We start from the raw sequence: 19,490 nt of genomic DNA on the forward strand, positions 1-19,490 counted from the left end.
CACTGAGAGGGCGATTAGATATGGAAATGGGCTGCTCAGGGAGGTGGGGGGGTTACCGTCCCTGGAGCTGTTTAAGAAACTGGATGTGGCACTGATGCCATGGTCAAGTTGAACAGGTGGTGTTCCTTATAGGTTGGACTCGATACCTGAGGTCTTTTCCAACCTAACTGATTTTGTGAGTTTTACTTTTGATTACCCACAACTCCAGTTGCTGTTCAAACCCTTCCGGGATCCCTCGGTCCCGCTCCCGCCCGGCCCCTCCGCCCCGGGATCCCTCGGTCCCGCTCCCCCCCGGCCCCTCCGCCCCGGGGCACCCCCGCTCCCGCCCGGCCCCTCCGCCCCGGGATCCCTCGGTCCCGCTCCCGCCCGGCCCCTCCGCCCCGGGGCACCCCCGCTCCCGCCCTGCCCCTCCGCCCCGGGACACCCCCGCTCCCGCCCGGCCCCTCCGCCCCGGGGCACCCCCGCTCCCGCCCGGCCCCTCCGCCCCGGGGTCCCCGCCCGCCGCGCGCGCACACAAGGCACCGCCTCCGCACGGAGCGCGCGCGGGTCCCGCCCTTCCTGCCGGGAAGGAGGAGCGGGAGGGGGCGGGCTCAGCCGGACGGGAAGATGGCGGACCTGGAGGAGCAGCTGTCCGACGAGGAGAAGGTAGGGATGGGTGGATACTCTGCGCCGAACCGTGCCCCGCTCTTGTCCTCCATTCCTCCGAGCCGGTGGGGCTCCTGTTTTCAGCGTGGCCGCACAGCCGGGCCGGGCCGCGGGAGGGGCGGGCGGGGGTCTGGGGGGAGGCCGGGGCAGGGCCGGCCCGGCCCGGCCGCATCTCCCGCCGCGCCTTGTACGGCGTGGGCCCGGCGGGGGCGGCGCCTGGGGCCCGGCGGAGGCGGCGGCCGCTGTGCCGGTCCCCGCGGCCGCCCCCGCCCGGCGTGCGGGGCGCGGGGACGGCAGGGACAGACAGAAGAGACGCGGAAGGGCTTTCCCTTCCCCCACCTCCACTTCCCGTTCCCGAGGCGCCGTGCCCGTGCCAGCCGGCTGCTCCGAAGCGCACGCCTGCCGTCCTCAGGCACTCCCGCAGGCTCCGGGAGGAGATGGGATACATGTGATTTACGAGAGGAAGGAGCTGTGGCGATGAGGAAGGCTATTTGGCTTCCTGCTACGAGGCAGTAATTGGGGAAGTGTGAGGTCAAGGAGCAGAGGGACTGTGTTGGCGAGATGTACCATGTACTCTTCTTGTGGCATTTGGAAATCTAAATTTAAGGTAGATTTTTCCAGAGAAGTCTCAAAAGAAGCAGGCTGTTTTGTGAGACCTGTTATCACTGCTCCTTGTCGTCCTCTGAAGGATCCAGCTTCATGGCAGCTGCCTGTTTCCAAGCTAGGGTGTGGTGTTTTGTGTACATGGTGCTGGTGCACTGCTGCCTTTATGTAATACATGCTCTTGCTGACTTTCCACTTTAAGACTTACATTTTCATGGCTGTGGAAGTTGTGAGGTGACTCAAATGTGGAAGGCATCAATAAATGATGTTTCAAACTTATTTGAAGTTAGAAGGATGTCTAAAATAGCTAAGTGGTTACAGTAAGGCAGATTTTCTGTTTGACCCTGTTTTATAACTAAAGATGCACTGATATGCCTACGGGTACACAGCACCAAGATCTTGCCATTCTCTTCCCAAGACGTTTGAAGACTCTGCCTTCCTCTTCTTAATTCACATTTCAATGCCACCTCTCTGTTGATACAAGTAGTAATGTGATCCAGAAGTATAAGTGGTAATTTCATTTTTTCTAGCCCCCTATAGAAAATAAAAGTAACACCAATCAAGTATGTTATTCCAGAAAGTATGCAAAAAATACTTTGACTACAAGTTATCTTGACATCACTTGATGGTTAAGATTGGAAGGGTTCCTTGGGCATCATTTTGTAGAGTCATCTAGAGCAGGCTACTCAGTACCATGTGCAGATGGCTTTTGGAAATCTTCAGGGATGCAGATTCCACAGCCTCCTTGGACAACCCACAGCGGTACTTGGTCACCCTTGCAATGAAAAAATGTTTCCTTGTGCTCAGATGGCACTTCCTGTGTTTCATTTTGTGCCCATTGCTTCTTGTCCTGTCAAACAATAAAAGACAGAATGACAGTTTTATCTTGTATGATCTTGGAAGCGCTGCCTGTGCTTTTTTGGCTGATGGAGTTAAGTTCTGAACTTTGTTCCACTCACTAATTTAATTTTTTCTTTTCTGCAAAAATGGGTGCAGAGACTCATAGAGACTCTTCCTGCCTTAGTATAAGTGAATAGAATGAGCACTCATGTGTTGTAAATTTGAAGTGATTTCTCTATCAATCCCATATAAAATTGACCATCCTGTATGAGTGGAATTTTCCAAGCCTGAGAGTATATTTTATTGGCTAAGAAACCAAAGATGGATAACACTCTAAACTAATGCAAAATATACATGTGGCAATATGCAGTGATACCTCAAGATTTTGTTTCTGATGCATGAAGTTGTGCCATTCTTGTACAATAAAAATGTTATTTCAAGTATTCAGTTTTACTGAGCTTAAAAAAGAATCAGCTGGACAGCATTTGACAAACACACCCTTCTCACTCATCCAGTTGGGACTATAAATAAATGCAGGAGTAGGTGCGAAGAGGCATTTCATGAGAAAGAAATCACGTTGCTCCTTTATATACTTTCTTCCCATGATACAGGACTGATAGTATTGAAGGCTGATGCATATGATGGTGGTGATGTAGTTTTGTAGATAATTTCAATAGAGACATTACTAGAACCCTGAAAGTCCTAAAATTCAAGGAGGAAAGAAGGTGAACCAAATAACAGAACTTGTTGGTCTCAGACTTGTAATAATGATGTATGAGCACAAATAAGTGGGAGATCGAGTGAAGTAATGATGGGACAAGTTCAGAGAGGTCTTTGATTCATACTTCATGTTTCATCAAAAGATTTAAGTGTTGCAAAGGCAGTAAGCAGATCCATGTACCTTACTATTGCTAGATTTAAGATGACTGTGTTTAGCTGTAGCATAATTCAGGTTTAAAACTCACAGTGTCAGCATTACTGAGAATATAGAAAGGAGCATAATTGAAATAATGGAAAACAAGATTATTACAGTTCAGGTAAAGAATCTTTAAAACCAAGGAAGGACAAGAACCAGAAAGAGCATTTCAATATTCAAGACTGCATAAATGGTTTTGAACTCAATCTTGTCCCTTAGATTCACATTTTTGAAGATATTTTTAAAACCTTGTTTTTCTTTCAGTGATGCAGTGAGTGTGACAATAAATTTGAACAAGCATTAAAAAAAAAAAAAAAAAGACTATTTGTAACAAATAAGGTGTGTAAGATTTGTGTAGATCCAAAGATCTGAAGTTGGACCATTGCCAGTGAAAGTTACTGGTTTTAGCATCCAGGAGCAGTGATTTTTCAGTGCTAAAGACAGCTTTTGTGATCCACAGTGTTTTGTAGTTGAGTTATTCACATAGGTCACTGAAAGTTCAGAAGCTTTTAGGTGTGTTGAATAACGTAAGTTTGTTTATCGATTCAGTTTGTTTATTTAAAAATGGGGTGTGAGAGGTGGAAATCTTGAAGCCCTGAAATCTCAAGCAACAAAGTCATCACTTCTGCACTTTTCCTATCGATAATGCATCATCACTTAACAAGTTTTGAATGCAAAACCTATTTATGTACACGAGATATTTGATGTAGTTTTGTTAAAGTCTAGTAACCATTTTTTGCAGTTCCATTTCAGTCCAGTTTAGCTAGAAATTGTTTTCTTACTAGCTACAACAAACTAGGAAACACATACAAAATATTTCAATAGGCATATTAGTGGGAATATTAAGGGTACATGAATATCTACATGAATATAGGCCATAATTGATGAATGGTTCATCAAACCATTGATGAAATTGATTATGATTACTGTAGAAGTTGCATTTGCTAATATAAATATTCACTTACAAACAATGGTGCAAATGAAAAACAGCACAAAAACTATTTAAATCATAAAACATAAGCAGTGTTCTCTAGTCAATTTTTGGTGACTTGAAGGGACATGTTTTCTGTAGGTTTGGTTGGGGTTTTTTGTTTTTAACATGAATCTGCAAAGCACAGGAGTTAAATAGATGTGTATGACTTGAGATAAATCCTCAGAAAATCAGCATGCCTTCAGGGAGGAAAGGATAACACATGGAGTTTTTAAATACTAAATTAGCTCTTACATTCCTTAAAATGCTGAACATCATAAATATGGGAATTCTCAAACATATTTTTTTTTAAAAAGGAACTACACCTCTTTCAGTAAGCTTATATCTCAGTAGTTTCACTTTTTCAGAAAGATGGGGTTTGACCGTGTGATTCGAAGAAGACCTCTTGTAACGAGGTAGTCCCATTTGTGAAAGTGAGCCTGGATGGCTTCCAGGTATTTCCTGGTGCATTGGGTAACTTTGTAACTTAGATTTGTAGATTTTGACACCTAATTTACCTAATAAAGTTTAACTAAGCTCTGTATTATAGTTTTGTCAGATTAAGAAAAACACATCTCTTATGTCAGTGCTTTGGAATGAAAAATCTGTGCCAGTAAAATGAATCTCTCACCTGTAATGCTATCCTTAAAGCATAATACAGTGAAAGCAGATTGCACTTACATGTATGAGCCCACCAGTGTGGGAGGCTCAGGTGCTTTTCTCAATGCAAATATAAACTTTTTTCCTAAAACTACTTTGAAAGCATTAGCAGAATTTTTGACAGTAAAAATGTTACTTTTCTAATTTACATGTGTTAAAGAAATTCTAGTGCTCTACATCACTCATTTTGAAAGGATTGAGATTTGTGTCTTTCAGAATTGTGTCAAATGAGACTTGGAGACTGTAGGTGAGTAGGAGCTGCATTTGAATAACCTTTTCTGGGTATAATTGCACTGTAATCTATAAAGTAAACTTAAAGTCTTGCAAGTCTCTGATAACATTTTGATGGAATTCTTCAGTAAGAATGAGGAAGTTAGGAGGGCTTTTAAGACTGACATGTAATTTTGAATATTGGAGGCCTTCCAAGATCTAAGATTTTCATGTCCACCTCAGGATATATATGAAAGTGTCTGTGAAGATAATGTGTTGTCTTGAGTTAGACTTTTGGTTTGTTTGGTTTTTTTTAAACTAAAAATTAATCAATACCATTGAGATTGAATAGACAGAATAAATATTTGAATCACTTTCATGGGAAGATATTAAACACTGTCTGAAGAAGCGATCATATACTGTGTGTGTAACTGCAAATAATGACTCCAGTCATACTGGCTGGAGGAAATTTCTGAAGGTAACTCAAATACTGCTTAGTCAAAATGAGCCAGCCTAGATAAGGTTGCTTAGGGACTTGCCCTTTGAGTTTTGGGTATCTCCAGGGATAGAGACTGTACTGGCTCTGTGGGTGAGATGTTGCAATGTTTGTCTAAGCCCATGGTCAGAAACTTTTCCTAATTTTTAATTGTTGCAACTTGTGTACTGTGCTGCTTGTCTTTCACTGTGTACCTCCACAGTAAGTTACTGTACAAAAGCAAAATTGTTTGTCTTTCTGACAAGTTAAAAGTACTTACTTGAAGCTTGAACATGAATACAAATGAAACCTGTTATTATAAATAAAATATCAGTGATTTCTAAAACTTCAGGTCACATATTCTTTCCTTAATACTAGTTCAAAAAAATCAGGTACCCTTTATGACTTCTATGTTAAGGAGTATTCATAATGCAGTGGCACCTCAAGACCATCAAAAGCCCCCCTCTTGCTGTCTTTTTTCAAAATTTGTTGCAGAAGCTTGCTACCTAGGAAACCTAATAATTCAAGAAGAAAAACAAATTGAAGCAAAAATAGACTAATGGAACAAGTTATTGGCAAATACAGTGATGAAACTGGAGACATTAATTTGAGATGTAATAGATACAGTTCTATTGCCTACCAATACAGTCTTCAACATACTGTTCTGCTGAGAAATTCTGTTTTCTGTTGGTTTCAATTTTGGCAGTCAGAGAAGGGTTTTAGCTGCATTATTTAGCAAACCCTTGTATTTTTTACAGGCAGCCCTGTATACTGTTCACTTTCAGGTTCTGGAAGTGGAATGTAAAGGAGTTTAAAGTGCTCGTTGTGAAATGAAAGCAGGTTTTTGAACATGTGGCAATTACTTTTTTAATCCTTGAGTAAAAAAGCTTCTGAAGTGTAAAATACTTCAAATGCTTTCTTAACTTGACAGAAGGCATTAAAACCATTAATAGGTAACTTTGAGAGAGAATTGTAAGACACTGGAATTGGGAGGGGGAGACATAGCAGTTAAGATGATGCCTTATTCTGTCAGTTTTCATAGAGCAACTACTGTTACGTTCCTTTTGTCTCCCCGCTGCTGTTGAATCTGGGCTTAATGTCCTTGGGGTACCTCATTATAACAAATAATCTTGGGGTAGGAGAAAGAATCACTTTAAAAACTTGGGCTTTGTAGTAGAACACTTTGTGAATATTACCCAAGTGCTTTTTAGCTTAGTGGATACTGCTTTGTAAAGACTGCTGAGAAAGGGAGGCCTCCATGCTGCAACTGAGGATCATGTGTGTTGATGTCCTTGTAACAGGACATCTCAAATTTTTGTGTGAGAGATGACACTGTTGGTTTCTTGCTTTGTGAAGTCTTAGTTAGTCATTTCTAATACCATTTACTTTTCAAATAAAAGTTAATGCTTTTGCTTTTCATTAAATGTAAAATTTTACTACTTTTTCAGTTTCCAGTGAATGACTTTTGCAAGGAAATAATTTTTTTTATGCTGCTGATATGTTGTCTATCTAATCCATAAGCTAAGTATGCAGTTGCTCGGCTGCTATTGTGTATATATATAATTATAAATAGTTGTATATAATGTATACATTATACAGTATATACATAAATAGCTGTATATAAATATATATAATAAAATGTTTTGAATTTTATATACTCAGGATTAATAAAAGTAACTGCAGAATAACATGGGGGAGATTTATCTTTAATTTTTTTAATGGCTAGTCTTGTGTATTACCCAAGTAACATCCATTGCTTTCATATTCCTTTTTGCTAGCTGTGCATGATAGAATGACTCTTAGGAGTCCTGTTTTGAGTTTGGGTTTTTTAATCCTTCTTAATATGATCTGTAAAGTGATTTTAAGATGGAAACTTTTTATGATATTTAGATACTCTTCTGCTGAAAGGCCCTACAGTGAAGGATCCACCACCTTTCAAAGTGGTTATTTTTGTGAAATTAAATCTCATTATTCAAGTCAGGTTGTCAGGTAGAAAGAATGCAACTAAGTTACCCCACGTTGTGTAAGATTTACTTTTTGCACCACTGTTAATTGCTGGTCCTGTTACATATTCTTAAATACTTGTGTATTAAAAATAACTGAGGTGTTCTCCAGATGCAATGCAGCTTTAGGCATTACAATTAAGGAAATGTCTGTTCAGTTGCAGCCATAGGTATGGAATGTGCCCCTCCTTTCCTGTGCCACAGAACCACATTTTTACAGTTTTTTCCTTAGCTCTTCTAGAAGCAGAAGTGAATTGGATACTACAGTGAATTTTCAGTTGAGCTTGGTAGGAAGGTAGTTTCAACACTGCTTTTATATTCATTCCCTCTCTACCGGAGTCGCTGTCTTTGTTCCATGTTTGTGTGAGATGATGCATGTTTTGGGATGCTCCTTCTGAAGTTATATCCATGGGTATGGTGAAGTTTCATAAGATGCTTTGAAGGCAGTTTCCTGCTGACATGGGGTAATTCCTTTCTCACATTCTTGTTCTCAGAGCTTGTCCAGCTGTTTGAAGGCTTTTTTTGTCTCACTAAACAGTCAGCAGCAGGAAGCAATAATTATTTAAAGCTCTTTTTTAACTAAATTGGTTGCTATCTTCTTGCCACCTTCTTAAGCTATTCTTTATCTAGATCAATTTGCTTGTCTGAATACTCACAGAAATAGATGAGCACTGATGATATGTAGGAGTTTGTAAAAATACTGGTGTAACATCCTGGGAAGTACCTAACCTGAAGACTTAATGAGCAACTGGAGCCAGTACTACTAAATATCTAGGTGTCCAAAGGATAAGCCAGTTACATTTTCTTTAAACACTGGAGGGTTTACAAAGTTAAAAACTATGTTGATATTTGGATAGAGCATCAAGCATTGTATCTTGCAAGTATTTGAAACGTAGACTGTGCTCCTTGATGTGTTATATATGTCAATGCAAAATTCATTTTGAGTGGTAGATGTCAGAGCAGTTTTGCTTTATAAGGAACAACAAAGCTGTATATTGAAAAATGATACAGCTTAAGCTGAACTCAAATCACAAGTTTGAATCAAACTCAGAACTAAATAAAGCTAGATAAGTGTTATGTCCAGTATCACTCCAGCGAGTACAAGCATTAATCCCTTATTTTGAGTGTGACTGACTAACAGGTCTTGAGAGAATTCAGACTTGCCATATTTAAATCAGTCAGTGTTAATATTTATGTGACTATGAGCTAAATGTGAGAAAACCCTGTAGCTACCTGTAAATAGACTTAAGTGGGTCAAGACAAACCCATTTGTTTAGTTGCCTGCAGACAGGTTTTCAACAATAACTACACAGAAGGCATGACTGAGAACAGACCTCTCTAGACTCTACTGTTCCTGGAGCTCCCTTCTGGATGTGTGTGTTTGTTTGTTTGTTTGTTTTTGGGTTTTTTGGGTTTTTTTTTTCTGCCAAACACAGGTTTCTGCGAGTGGGAAATTTACTGTGTAAGATAGCAAGGGTACCCTCAGGAATCCAGAACATAAATGCATGATGTACAATGCTTTGAGCCTGCTCTAACAGAGCTAAAAGTAACTTGGGGAAGCTCTTTTTATTCCCCTGTGACTAGCAACAAAGTTGTCTTTGAGTGGAAATTATTGTGCGAATCTTTTGCACGCCCTCCCTCTTCCTCCTTTCCCCCCCACCTTCCCAAATTTCATGCAATTTCGTAGGTAAAAAGGACTTTTAGTATCTATTTCTCTATTTAATTTTTATTGCTGTGGAGCAATGAACTTTAACCTGTTATGAGTGTAGAGGAAGAGGTGGGTCTCGCTGCTGCAAAGAGTGCACAGCTGAATTTCTGAATTTGAAATAAGGGATGTGTAGGAAAGAGAGTAAGGGTGAGTTTCCCGGGTTTCACAGCATCTTGCTTATCAGCCTGTTTTTTCTGTGCAGCATGGATGTTGATTGAAAGAGTGAGCTGTCAGGGTGCCTAGCAAATACGGCTGTGAAATAACTGTGTTTCAGTCGAGTTAGAAGCGGGGCGGGGGGGGGAAGAAGAACGGAAGAGGGAGAGTTTTAATGTCTGTGTTACTGTCAGATGCACCTTAGCGGAGTGCGAGGCGGAGCTGGCAGTGGCCCTGCAGTGGCAGCAGTGACCATATATAGGCACAGAGAGCGCGCAAGGTCGAGCACTGTCGGCTCCTCCGACCAGTGGCGCTTCTCGTGCCAGGAACAGGAAGAGAGATCTCGGAGCGTTTGAAGCTGCTATGTATAACTTCTTCAAAATGAAGCAAACTTCAGAATGTCATAGGCTGGAAAAGATAGAGAAGTAGGATTTCTCTGTGTATTTGATGGGTATCGTGCATTGAGAAAAATTAAATTGTGAAATAAAGGCAGAATACATTGCTCTTTGCTTGTGTAGTCTGAAAACTGCATGTATTGTAACTGAGTGTAGGCATTTGTTGAGAGACCAACTGTTTTAATCTCTAGGAGAATAAAGAATTGGGCATAATGCCTAATAATTATGTTCATCATATACAACAATCCTGTCATTTTCTCTTTTGCTGGGCTCCTCTCTATGAATTTTTACCTTAATTGAAATAATTTACTTTATAAACTCAATAAGGTTGTAGGTTTGATAAACTTTTAGCTGATGTGATGGGTAGCATTTGACTTCACTTGAATTGTGAAAGTAAATCTTGCAAGCTCTTACCTACTGAGAGCAGACTTCAATTTAAGCAAGACTGGGAGTGGTGTAAATGTGAAAACTGGATAGAGAGTGGCTGCAGTGGGGAATGCTTCCCTTCTCAGTGTTTTAGAAATCATTTTTATACATGTTTTTTTAAACCTGCTCTCAGCTTCTGTATGATTTGTCCAAATTAATGCTCAAACCTGCACAAAGACACGTTTCATAAAAACATGTATAGATCAGGGGTTTTTACATTCAAGAAATTTAATATAGAAAATAGGTGGTTCCTTACATAGGTCTGTGATAAAAGCTGTTTTTTTTGTAAACCACTGGTGATCAGATGTTCTGGATTAGTGATGTCTGAAGTTTCTTGCCACTCTGAAGACTTGAAGCTGTAACTGTCTGTAAATCAAATCTATATCAATAAAATACTGTCTTAAACTTTAGGTATTGTTTTGGCAGTAACTACAGCTATAAGTGGAGAAACTTCAGGTATTTTATGTCTGAATTTTCTAAAGGAAGACTCAGCTGTAACAATTTTTAATTACTTGCTGATACATGTATAAGTTTCTTGTACTGTGTAAGGGTGCAGTTCTTTTGAAAGGAAAAAGGTTTTGTCATTTGGATTCTTAAGATATTATGATGTTTCTGTTTTGGCTTGCTCAAATCAATTTTTAGGAGTCTCAATGCATTGAATAATCAGCATTAGTTGCAACTGTAATGCGCCTGATTGGTTTTCTTAAAACAGTTTTCAGCAGATACGACTTCCTATCTCAGTTTGACTAAAGAACAGTTTAGCTTTTTGCCTGTCAAACAGTTTTGCTTTTTGTATTACAAGTTATGTGCATTTTTAATTTATCTTTTTTTAGTTGCCATGGACATCCTATTTTATATGGACTATCCCTTTGTTTTAATTGTGCTTCCCCAAGTGATAGCTCAGCCAGAGGCTTTTTGCTGCCAAAAGGGGGAGATAGTCATCTCATAGAGGCTTGTGGAAGTGTATTCATTTATCCTTCAGTATCAGTCTGGGTTTGAAAAACAGAAGCATCCTTTACAGCATTTATTTCTGGAAAAATTCAGTGACCATAAATCTGTAAGTGCTTTTCAGTTCTAATGTGTTAAGTGAGACTACTGGATTTAATTCTTTTATATGGGCTCCCTGTATATATGAATTGGGGAAATAATGGCTTTATCAGATACTCATCACAGAGAAGTTAATTCAGTTTAACTGCTGAAGGAAAGTGGATTACTTTTAAATTGGCTTCACAAAGGCAGATTTGTAAAATATGGAGAGTGTCTTAGCTGACACACTCAACTTCTGAAAACACGTTAGATTTTTTGCTTTTGTAAACATGAATATACTTTAGACTTGATGAGGTATTCATTGCAAATTTGCATGATTGTGTTTGTCTTTTCTACAAAAAGTGTCATCTATGATGAATTTTCACACTGAAAAAGCTATTAGTGAGAAATTGAATTTACCTGTAAAATGTTTGTAAAAAGTAATGTCTAGGTTGTTCTGTCCTGAGGACATCTGTTACTACTGAATGCTTTTGAATGAATGTTGTTTATAGTATAGCTAATCCGACTGATCAGACTGATAAGAATAGTTTTTACTGATAATGAAAAACATAAGCAAAACTAGATTTATATTACCAAAACACATGAAAATGAGGTAGTGGTCCAGTTTTAATATAGACCTAATGTCTCACCTTACAGATATTACTAGTTTAAAGCATGTGGTCGTTCAGGGTACAGTTTGGGCACCCATGTTTTGTTTAATTTTGCTTCTATAGCTGCTGCCTGCCCAAAACTGTTATTTCACAACTCCAGATGTCTCTAAGTCTTGTTTCTCTGCTTGCCCAGAGCTAACCTGGCCTTGGCCGGGGTATACACTCCTGTTCACCCGAAGTCAAGGAATCGAGAAATTTGTTGCTTTATCTTGAGCTGGGAGTCAGCCAGGTGATAGTCATGCTGAAATCTTTCTTTTCAGGGCTGATCCCTGACCCTGTTAATTGGTGTCATGGTTTAACCCCAGGCAGCCACCAAACCCCACACAGCCACTGTCCCACCAGTAGGATCAGGGAGAGAATCAGAAGGGTAAAAGTGGGAAAACTTACAGGCTGAGATAAAGACAGTTTAATAAGGAAAGCAAAAGGTGTGCATGCAAGCAAAACTGAACAGGGAATTAAGTCACTGCTTCCCAGGGGCAGGCAGCTGTTCCGCCGTGTCCAAGAGAGCAGAGCCCCATCACGTGTAAAGGTGACTTGGAAAGTCAAATGCCATCACTCCAAGTGTCCCCTCTTCCTCCTTCTTCCCTCCACTTTATATATTGAGCATGATTTGATGTGGTGTGGAATATCCCTTGGTCAGTTTGGGATACCTGTTCTGGCTGTGTCTCCTCCCAACCTCCCATGCTCCACTGCCAGTGTGCCAGTATGAATGCAGAAAAGGCCTTGGCTCTGTGAAAGCCCAGATCAGCAACAACAAAAACAGCTATTATCAACACTGTGTTCAGCACAAATCCAAAACACAGTCTCCTACTAGCAACTGTCAAGAAAATTAGTTCTGCCCCAGCCAAAACCAGCACAATTGATCATTTGCTAAAATGTGCTGGGTGATAGAAACTTGGAGCCTGTCTTGCCCTTCTCCTTCATAAGCACTTTAATGATACCATAGATTAGCATTATTTCACATTCTTTATAATACTTTGGCTTGAGCATTGAGCTGAGTACAGTGCCTTGACTTCAGCAGGAGGTAGAGGAGTGTGCAGATTGGTGATTCAGATAATGTTGGTAACACAGATAAGTTTACATTCTTTTAATTCAAAGGAGACAATCCAAGTTGCATTCTTAAGCAGCCATAGAAGGTGCTCTGCCCTCTCTGTGTCTCTTTTGAGAAGAGTGAACTCTGTGGTATTTATCTCAGTATAATGCAAATTCATGTTTACTTGAAAAGAGGGGTTCTGATGTAGGTATTTGAGGTAGTAGACAAGGCTATCTGCAATCCAGAATGGAGCATTTAGGTTAGAAAGTTGGGAACTGACAACTTTTCCATTTTCATTATCCAGCTCTGAATGGTGGTGTGCTCTTAGTGATCTGAAAGCTGCCTGGGCTGGTCACATTCCCATGATCTCATCATGGTTGGGATCTCATCATGGTTGAACACTGCTAATGAGGCAGCTAAGTGCTCTCCCAGGACATTAACTTGAACCACCTCTCCTGGAGAGACTTTTCTGAAATTTGGGCCCTGTCAAGAAGCAGGAGCCCAAACACTGGTTGTATTGCTACCCTTAGTTGTAAAGGCAGTTTTCTTGTCAGTTCAAGAGCTCTAGCATGCTCACACAGTTCTTTTGTAGTTTCAAATACAAAGGAATGTGTAAATGTGGTTCTTCATTCTTTGGTTATTTTTGAATATTTGTTAATGAAATGCGTGTTTCTCAAACACCTTAATTTCAACCAGTGCTCCCAGACACTGAATCTTCCAGCTCTTCATTCCATGGATGCATGATAGAAGGTGTTGGAAAGGGAAACTCTGGTTCAGGTAGTATCCTGTATTTGAATAGCAACACCATATCAAGGATGCAAGAGAGCTTTAAGTGTCTGGGAACTTTGATAACTGCAAAGGATATGAACTTCTGCCAGGTTAAGTTAGGGAACCAATGTTTAGTTAGTTAGTTTTTATAATGGGTGCCTCTAGCAGTGCAAGGGGGAAAAAGAATTAATGAAAGTGTATCTGCTAAGTGACATTCTGCAAGTAAGGTAATAGTTGAGAAGTTTAAATGTTGTTTCACATTTAGAAAGTATTTTTGTGGGGATTTTGCAAACACGTGTCTGTAGCTGTGTAGTTAACCAGCTCGGGGACTTGGTCTGAAAAAAGCAAGAGCAATAACTTTCTGATTTTGCGCTCTGTGCTGTTGTACAAGGGCTTGTGCAAGCAGAAGAGTGAAAGCCAGGGCAGGTGTGCATACTTTTGGTGGAAATACTGGCTTATGCTGTGTTTTCTCTGCTAGAAGTTGTGGCTGAAAGCCATTAATGACTAATTCAGATCTCAAGGGTTTTCTAAGCTTTGTCTACTGGTACTGTGGTACTAAGAGGTCTTAGGTAGATGCAGGTGAAGTTACAAGCTTTAGTGTTTTTAAGCTTAATCTGTCAGTGTGGACCTTTTGGAAAGTACAGAACCATATGATATGTAGTACAGTTGGGAGAGGCTTTGAAAATCAAATGGTTTTTGGCTCCCTTGGATTGTGTATTGATTCCCAGGCATCCATGGACTAAAAGTTGACATAGATTTTGAATATATTATTGATGTTATATTCATCTTTTCCTGTTTTCCCATAATAGAAAACATGAATGACTCAATTTCACCATCTGCTTCCATCACATATAATCTCTAATCTGTTTGAAGAGATGGAATTTTATAGTCTGTGTTTTTAATAAAGACCAAGTAGATGAAATAATGGGAACAAATATGTTGGAGTTGTACAATTTCATGTCTGGCTGTTAAAACTACATAATACATAACTGCTTTGAATAGGAATGAATGCAAGTATATACAACCACATGATTGTTTTTGTATTTAAGGTGCGTATAGCAGCAAAATTCATAATACATGCTCCTCCTGGAGAATTCAATGAGGTGTTCAATGGTGAGTATCTGTCTACTCTGTCCTTTCATTTAAGGCATCTATATCCAAAATTGCATTGCTGATTACTCTCCTGAATTTCATGTGGCTCATATTGTAGCAGCTCCCTCGCTGTAAGGGCTAGTTTTGTAGCTGGGCATGATAAGCTTTGCAGTCACAAGACAGCTTGAAGTTTAAATGCAAAACAAGGGAAGCACTACTTTTTTTTGTGATGTGAGAACAAGCTTTGTCTCTGTTTTCAATGAGTCATGAATTAACAATTAAAAGGGTTTCTGTTTAGAGCACACATACTCTTATTTTTTATCTTTGATAGACAATAATATTTTTCAACAAAAATTAAACTAGCTGACATTAAAATTGTCCCTTTTTTTAAGAAGGAATATCATTACAAATACTTAACCGTGAATACACAGAAGACTACTGCCTAATGCCAGTTGTGGAAAGAATATTAATCTTCTCCAAACATTTCTAACCTTTAACTTCTGGGCACACTCTATTTTACTGAGTGTATTGGTAAACTGAAAGGAAACTTAAAATAAGCTTCTTTCAACTATTGTTGTCTGAACTTTATTTAAGATGTTATTTTTTTAAAAAAAATGTTGTTTGTCTGACATCAAGATATTTGGGCATACATACAGTACAAAAAGGCAGGCTTTATAATTGTGGCTAACAAATGTTCCTGAAGCTATTTAAGTAAAAAAGTAAATTTGGTATACTAATCCTGTAGTCAGTGTCAGACTGGAGAGGGCTTAAGTGTATTAAAGAATGCAATGCTTTCAAATACAAGTACCTTGTATTTTGTTAAGCTGTGGCCAGCTGATTATTATTTAAAATTAATTACTACTTCGTTTTTGAAGTGAATATCTTACTAACTCAGCTTCCTGAAGATTGTTACAATTTCTTAGAATAGTACTGCTTATAAACTTTATTGTTAAGCTAAGTCATAGTTGCGACTATCTGCTCAATACTAGAGTACAATGTGTTTGAACATACATGACAAACATATGATCACAAATGCCTGACCAGTATTCAGTGAGATTCAGGCTGCTGTCTTAAAAAGAGAGAGAAAGTTTTTCATTCCAATTTTGTAAATTGTGGGTTTGATTGGTTGGTTTTATGTGGGGTTTTTTGAGTACATGAGGTGGTTTTTTCCTTTGGGGTATTTTGTGTTTGGTTTGGGTGGGCAAATTTGGTTTATTTCAGGAGGGTTTGCTTGTTTGTTTTTTAACAATATAAAATATATTAAAAATATTCCATGTTTTTTTTCTTTTCACTTGAATGATATCTTGGAAATACTTAGAAGAGGTTTAATATGTTCTGGCGAGACTAATGATTGATTAATTAATGAGCAGTGAATTAAATTGTTATTAAAACAGTGCCTAGTAAAGTCAAGTGCATAAATAAGAAATTTGTTGCACAATAAACATTAAGTAATTTTGAGGAGAGTGTTGACTTTATTCTATATTCATGTTTCTTGAATCATGGTAGAAAAAATGGTATTGTGCTGTATAATCCTTTGCCTAGGAAGTGAGACTAAAAATGGTAAGGCTTAAAAACCAGTAAGTTCAATGCATACCATATCAGTGTCATCAGAATACAGTAACAATAATATAGTGTGAGAGAGTTGGTAATATACATTTTAACGGGAACTTGGTAGAATTCTGTGCTGTTCCCATTCAGAGCTTCTCTAAAAACTCAAAAGATTGACAGATTCCTAGAGCCTGTAGAATACAGCTTATATCTACTTGCCAGATTGTCTTGGAAGAAATCCATTTCTATACTATTATTTTTATTTGATTCAGTCAAAATTATAAAATATAAAGCAATAAATTTCCTACCTAGTAATCTCTGTGGGTAAGGAGTAGTTTGGTTTTTTTCTTTTGTACAGTCTGTTGACATTAGTTATGTGACTGAAACAAGTTTCTGAGTTACCTGTACTTATATGTTGTAAATACCTCCTTTCAGATGTTCGGTTGCTGCTTAATAACGACAATCTTCTCAGGGAAGGAGCAGCCCAGTAAGTACCACGTGTCACATACTCAGATGCATAAAAGTAAGATGTTTTTTCGGTAGGACTTGCATAATCAGTAAGCGGTTCGATTCAAGATGTGTGCTTGGCAAGTAAAACCCTATCGTGTGTGTTGGGCATCTTAGATCAAGATTAAACTCTCGGCAGAGGAGAGATCTGTATTGTATCTAATGGTTAGAGCAACTTTATTTTCTGTTTCATGGCAGATGTTACTTGAACATCTGTAAGATATTGCATCCTTAGACCCTACTTCTGTATCAGAACATCCTACTGTACTTCCATTACAAAATTAGTTTCATCTGTGAGAGTGAAGATATGTTGCTTAGTAAGTTGGATCCCTGTGGAACTCAAATTTTATCTGTTCCTCCAGTTTCTATGGGTTACTGTGAAGCTTAGATGTTTGTCTATATCAGGTTACTTCTGAATATAAATTTTTGCGTAGTGGTGGTTGGAATCTGTAATACAAGCACTGAACCAAAGTGATTCCAAGAATTTTGGCCTGCTAGGTAAAGTATTGATAGAATTTTTTAATGCATCATTGCCCAGATAATTAGCTGTTATTTAGATTTCCTTAACTGCTACTAAGGAAAAAATTGTGCTTGATGCAAGCTTTTGTTGGTTTTTTTTCTCTTGTAGTGCATTTGCACAGTACAACTTGGACCAGTTTACTCCTGTAAAAATTGACGGTTATGATGAACAGGTATGAATAAAATTAAATACTTGCAATGTTCCTTAAACTGTTAGAGATGTTCTGGTATCAGAACAGTTCTTGGCAAGAAAATTGGAAGAAATTCATCTTCCCTACCAAAATGTAGAGATTGTGCCCCTTCAATAGTACCAATACCAGTCCCATAAGTTAATCACTCAGGTATCTAAAGAGCTTGAAATTTCAGTCTGCAGTGTGGCTGAATTCATTGTTTTGTAGCTGTAAAAACAATTTGCTCCATCTTTAGTAGAAGACATGAATTTCTGTCTTGCACTGCTTGTTGCAGTAAGAGGGTAAGATTAAAGATTTGTTTTTCTGAGGCAGTGTACCATATTTGTCTTCTCCTCTCTTGCTGTATGACTGTTTTGTTTAAAATGCAAGTCTTTGAGTATGATTAAGCTCCCATTGAATGGAGGATATAATTAAATTTGACATGGCTTTTTATTTTTTACTGAATAGCAAATGTTATTAACTAATTTTATGATTTCATAAGTTATATATATATAAATGAAATAAATTTTAACTTAAATTTTATAATACAGGTTTTGATAACAGAACATGGTGATTTGGGAAATGGAAAATTTCTGGATCCCAAGAACAAGATTTCTTTTAAATTTGATCACTTAAGAAAGGAGGCTACTGATCCTAGACCCCATGAAGTTGAAAATGCGATAGAGTCCTGGAGAAATTCAGTTGAAACAGCGATGAAAGCATATGTGAAGGAACACTATCCAAATGGTGTCTGCACAGTAAGTGCTCAATTACATAACCACTGTACTACATAGATAGATAGAAATTTTAAAAGGGAGCTATTTGTAAACCAGAAAGGCAGTTTTGACTTTTGGGGCTTCATGAGAAATGCAGGAAAGCTTCAGAAATTTAATGTTTTAGATATTGGGTTATTAGTGGGTGGTTACTGCAGGTCATAGTGAAGATTTACCTCTGTATTTAAGCATTTTGATTTAAATTTCTTAATTCATTTTGACATTTTGTGGACTACTGCAGGTTGATCCTGCTGATCCTGGCTGACTGGTTGCTTAGAAGGGGAGAAGAATTCCATAAGATAAAAACATCTGCCTTGGCTTGGTTTACTGACAAAACTGTCTTAGTAAAGCAAACTGGTGTTGCTCTGTCATATCTCCTATATATCCAAGTGCTTCATTCTTACCACCAGAGTTGGTGGTTCTGATAGCTTCTTAAAATAAAACTTCTTAGTCTGGACTAAAATAGTATTTGCTTGCTGTTATAAGCCCAATGACTATTTAAATCTCAGCAAACTGATCTATTGATGGCTGTTCTGTGCTTTATATTGATGTGACAGAAAAATTAACTAGGAGGGAAAAAAGTAAATCAGCTGCTGAGTTAACAAGTTGAATTGGATTCCCAAGCAGTAAGATGAGTTCCAGTTCCTGTAAAGGAAACCAGATTGGATGTTTGCTGAGATAATTTTTAATACTATTTGATTTGGGGGGATAAAGCAGAACAGAGGACCAGAGCCACCCTTTTTGCTATTCTATAGGTGTTTCAATTGTCATATAGTTGGTAGAATAACTGGTGTTTGAAACCCAGCTGGTAATAAGTATATATTGTCTCAGTAGTCACTGTTATAGGCTTAGAATTCCTGTAGTGGTAGAAAAAGGAGTTTTCAATATATAAAATTTAGTTAAGATGACTGACCTTCAGGTTTTTTAATCTTCGATTTTCTCTGCATTGTAATAAATACTTTATTGTTTCATGTACAGAATATTATGTATAACCATAATGGTTATAAAATAAAATTTTACAGTTTATGTAACAATAGTAGAACCAGATGTATAAGCAGTTCGAGCAAGGTCTACTCAAACTTTCACGCTGTTCTTTTTTTTTCTTCTTTTTTTTTTTCATTATTAAGGTGTATGGTAAAACAATTGATGGACAGCAAACCATTATTGCATGCATAGAGAGCCATCAGTTTCAAGCAAAAAATTTTTGGTAAGTTTCTGTATGGATCCACAGACAGTAAAATACAGCAAACTGTGCAAGTGCCATTACACTGATAATCCTTCGTTCAGAGAGAGTGGATGCATATCTTGTATGGAATCCTTCTTCTACCTCCACCCCGCTCCCATGTTTTTCTGCCAAAACTGTAGAAATCTCTTTCTTT

At 38.5% G+C, this 19,490-nt stretch overlaps 1 protein-coding gene across 2 annotated transcripts in view; it reads left to right on the top strand.

Annotated features, from left to right (window-relative positions):
* The first annotated feature begins 572 nt into the window (after window positions 1-572).
* Window positions 573-19,490, top strand: part of LOC131572904 (F-actin-capping protein subunit alpha-2) — a 29,520-nt gene continuing 10,602 nt past the window's right edge. Inside the window, exons 1-6 of one of the 2 annotated variants that reach the window (XM_058826336.1) lie at window positions 573-645; window positions 14,552-14,615; window positions 16,578-16,629; window positions 17,278-17,341; window positions 17,890-18,096; window positions 19,239-19,318. In XM_058826336.1, coding sequence (XP_058682319.1) covers window positions 607-645; window positions 14,552-14,615; window positions 16,578-16,629; window positions 17,278-17,341; window positions 17,890-18,096; window positions 19,239-19,318 — 506 coding nt within the window. In that variant the 5' untranslated portion in view covers window positions 573-606. Of the gene's footprint in view, window positions 646-14,491; window positions 14,616-16,577; window positions 16,630-17,277; window positions 17,342-17,889; window positions 18,097-19,238; window positions 19,319-19,490 lie in introns of those variants that run through there. The other variant, XM_058826335.1, reaches the window with a different exon arrangement.

Source organism: Poecile atricapillus, chromosome Z (genome assembly GCF_030490865.1).
Source record: "Poecile atricapillus isolate bPoeAtr1 chromosome Z, bPoeAtr1.hap1, whole genome shotgun sequence".
NCBI classification, from domain to species: domain Eukaryota; kingdom Metazoa; phylum Chordata; class Aves; order Passeriformes; family Paridae; genus Poecile; species Poecile atricapillus.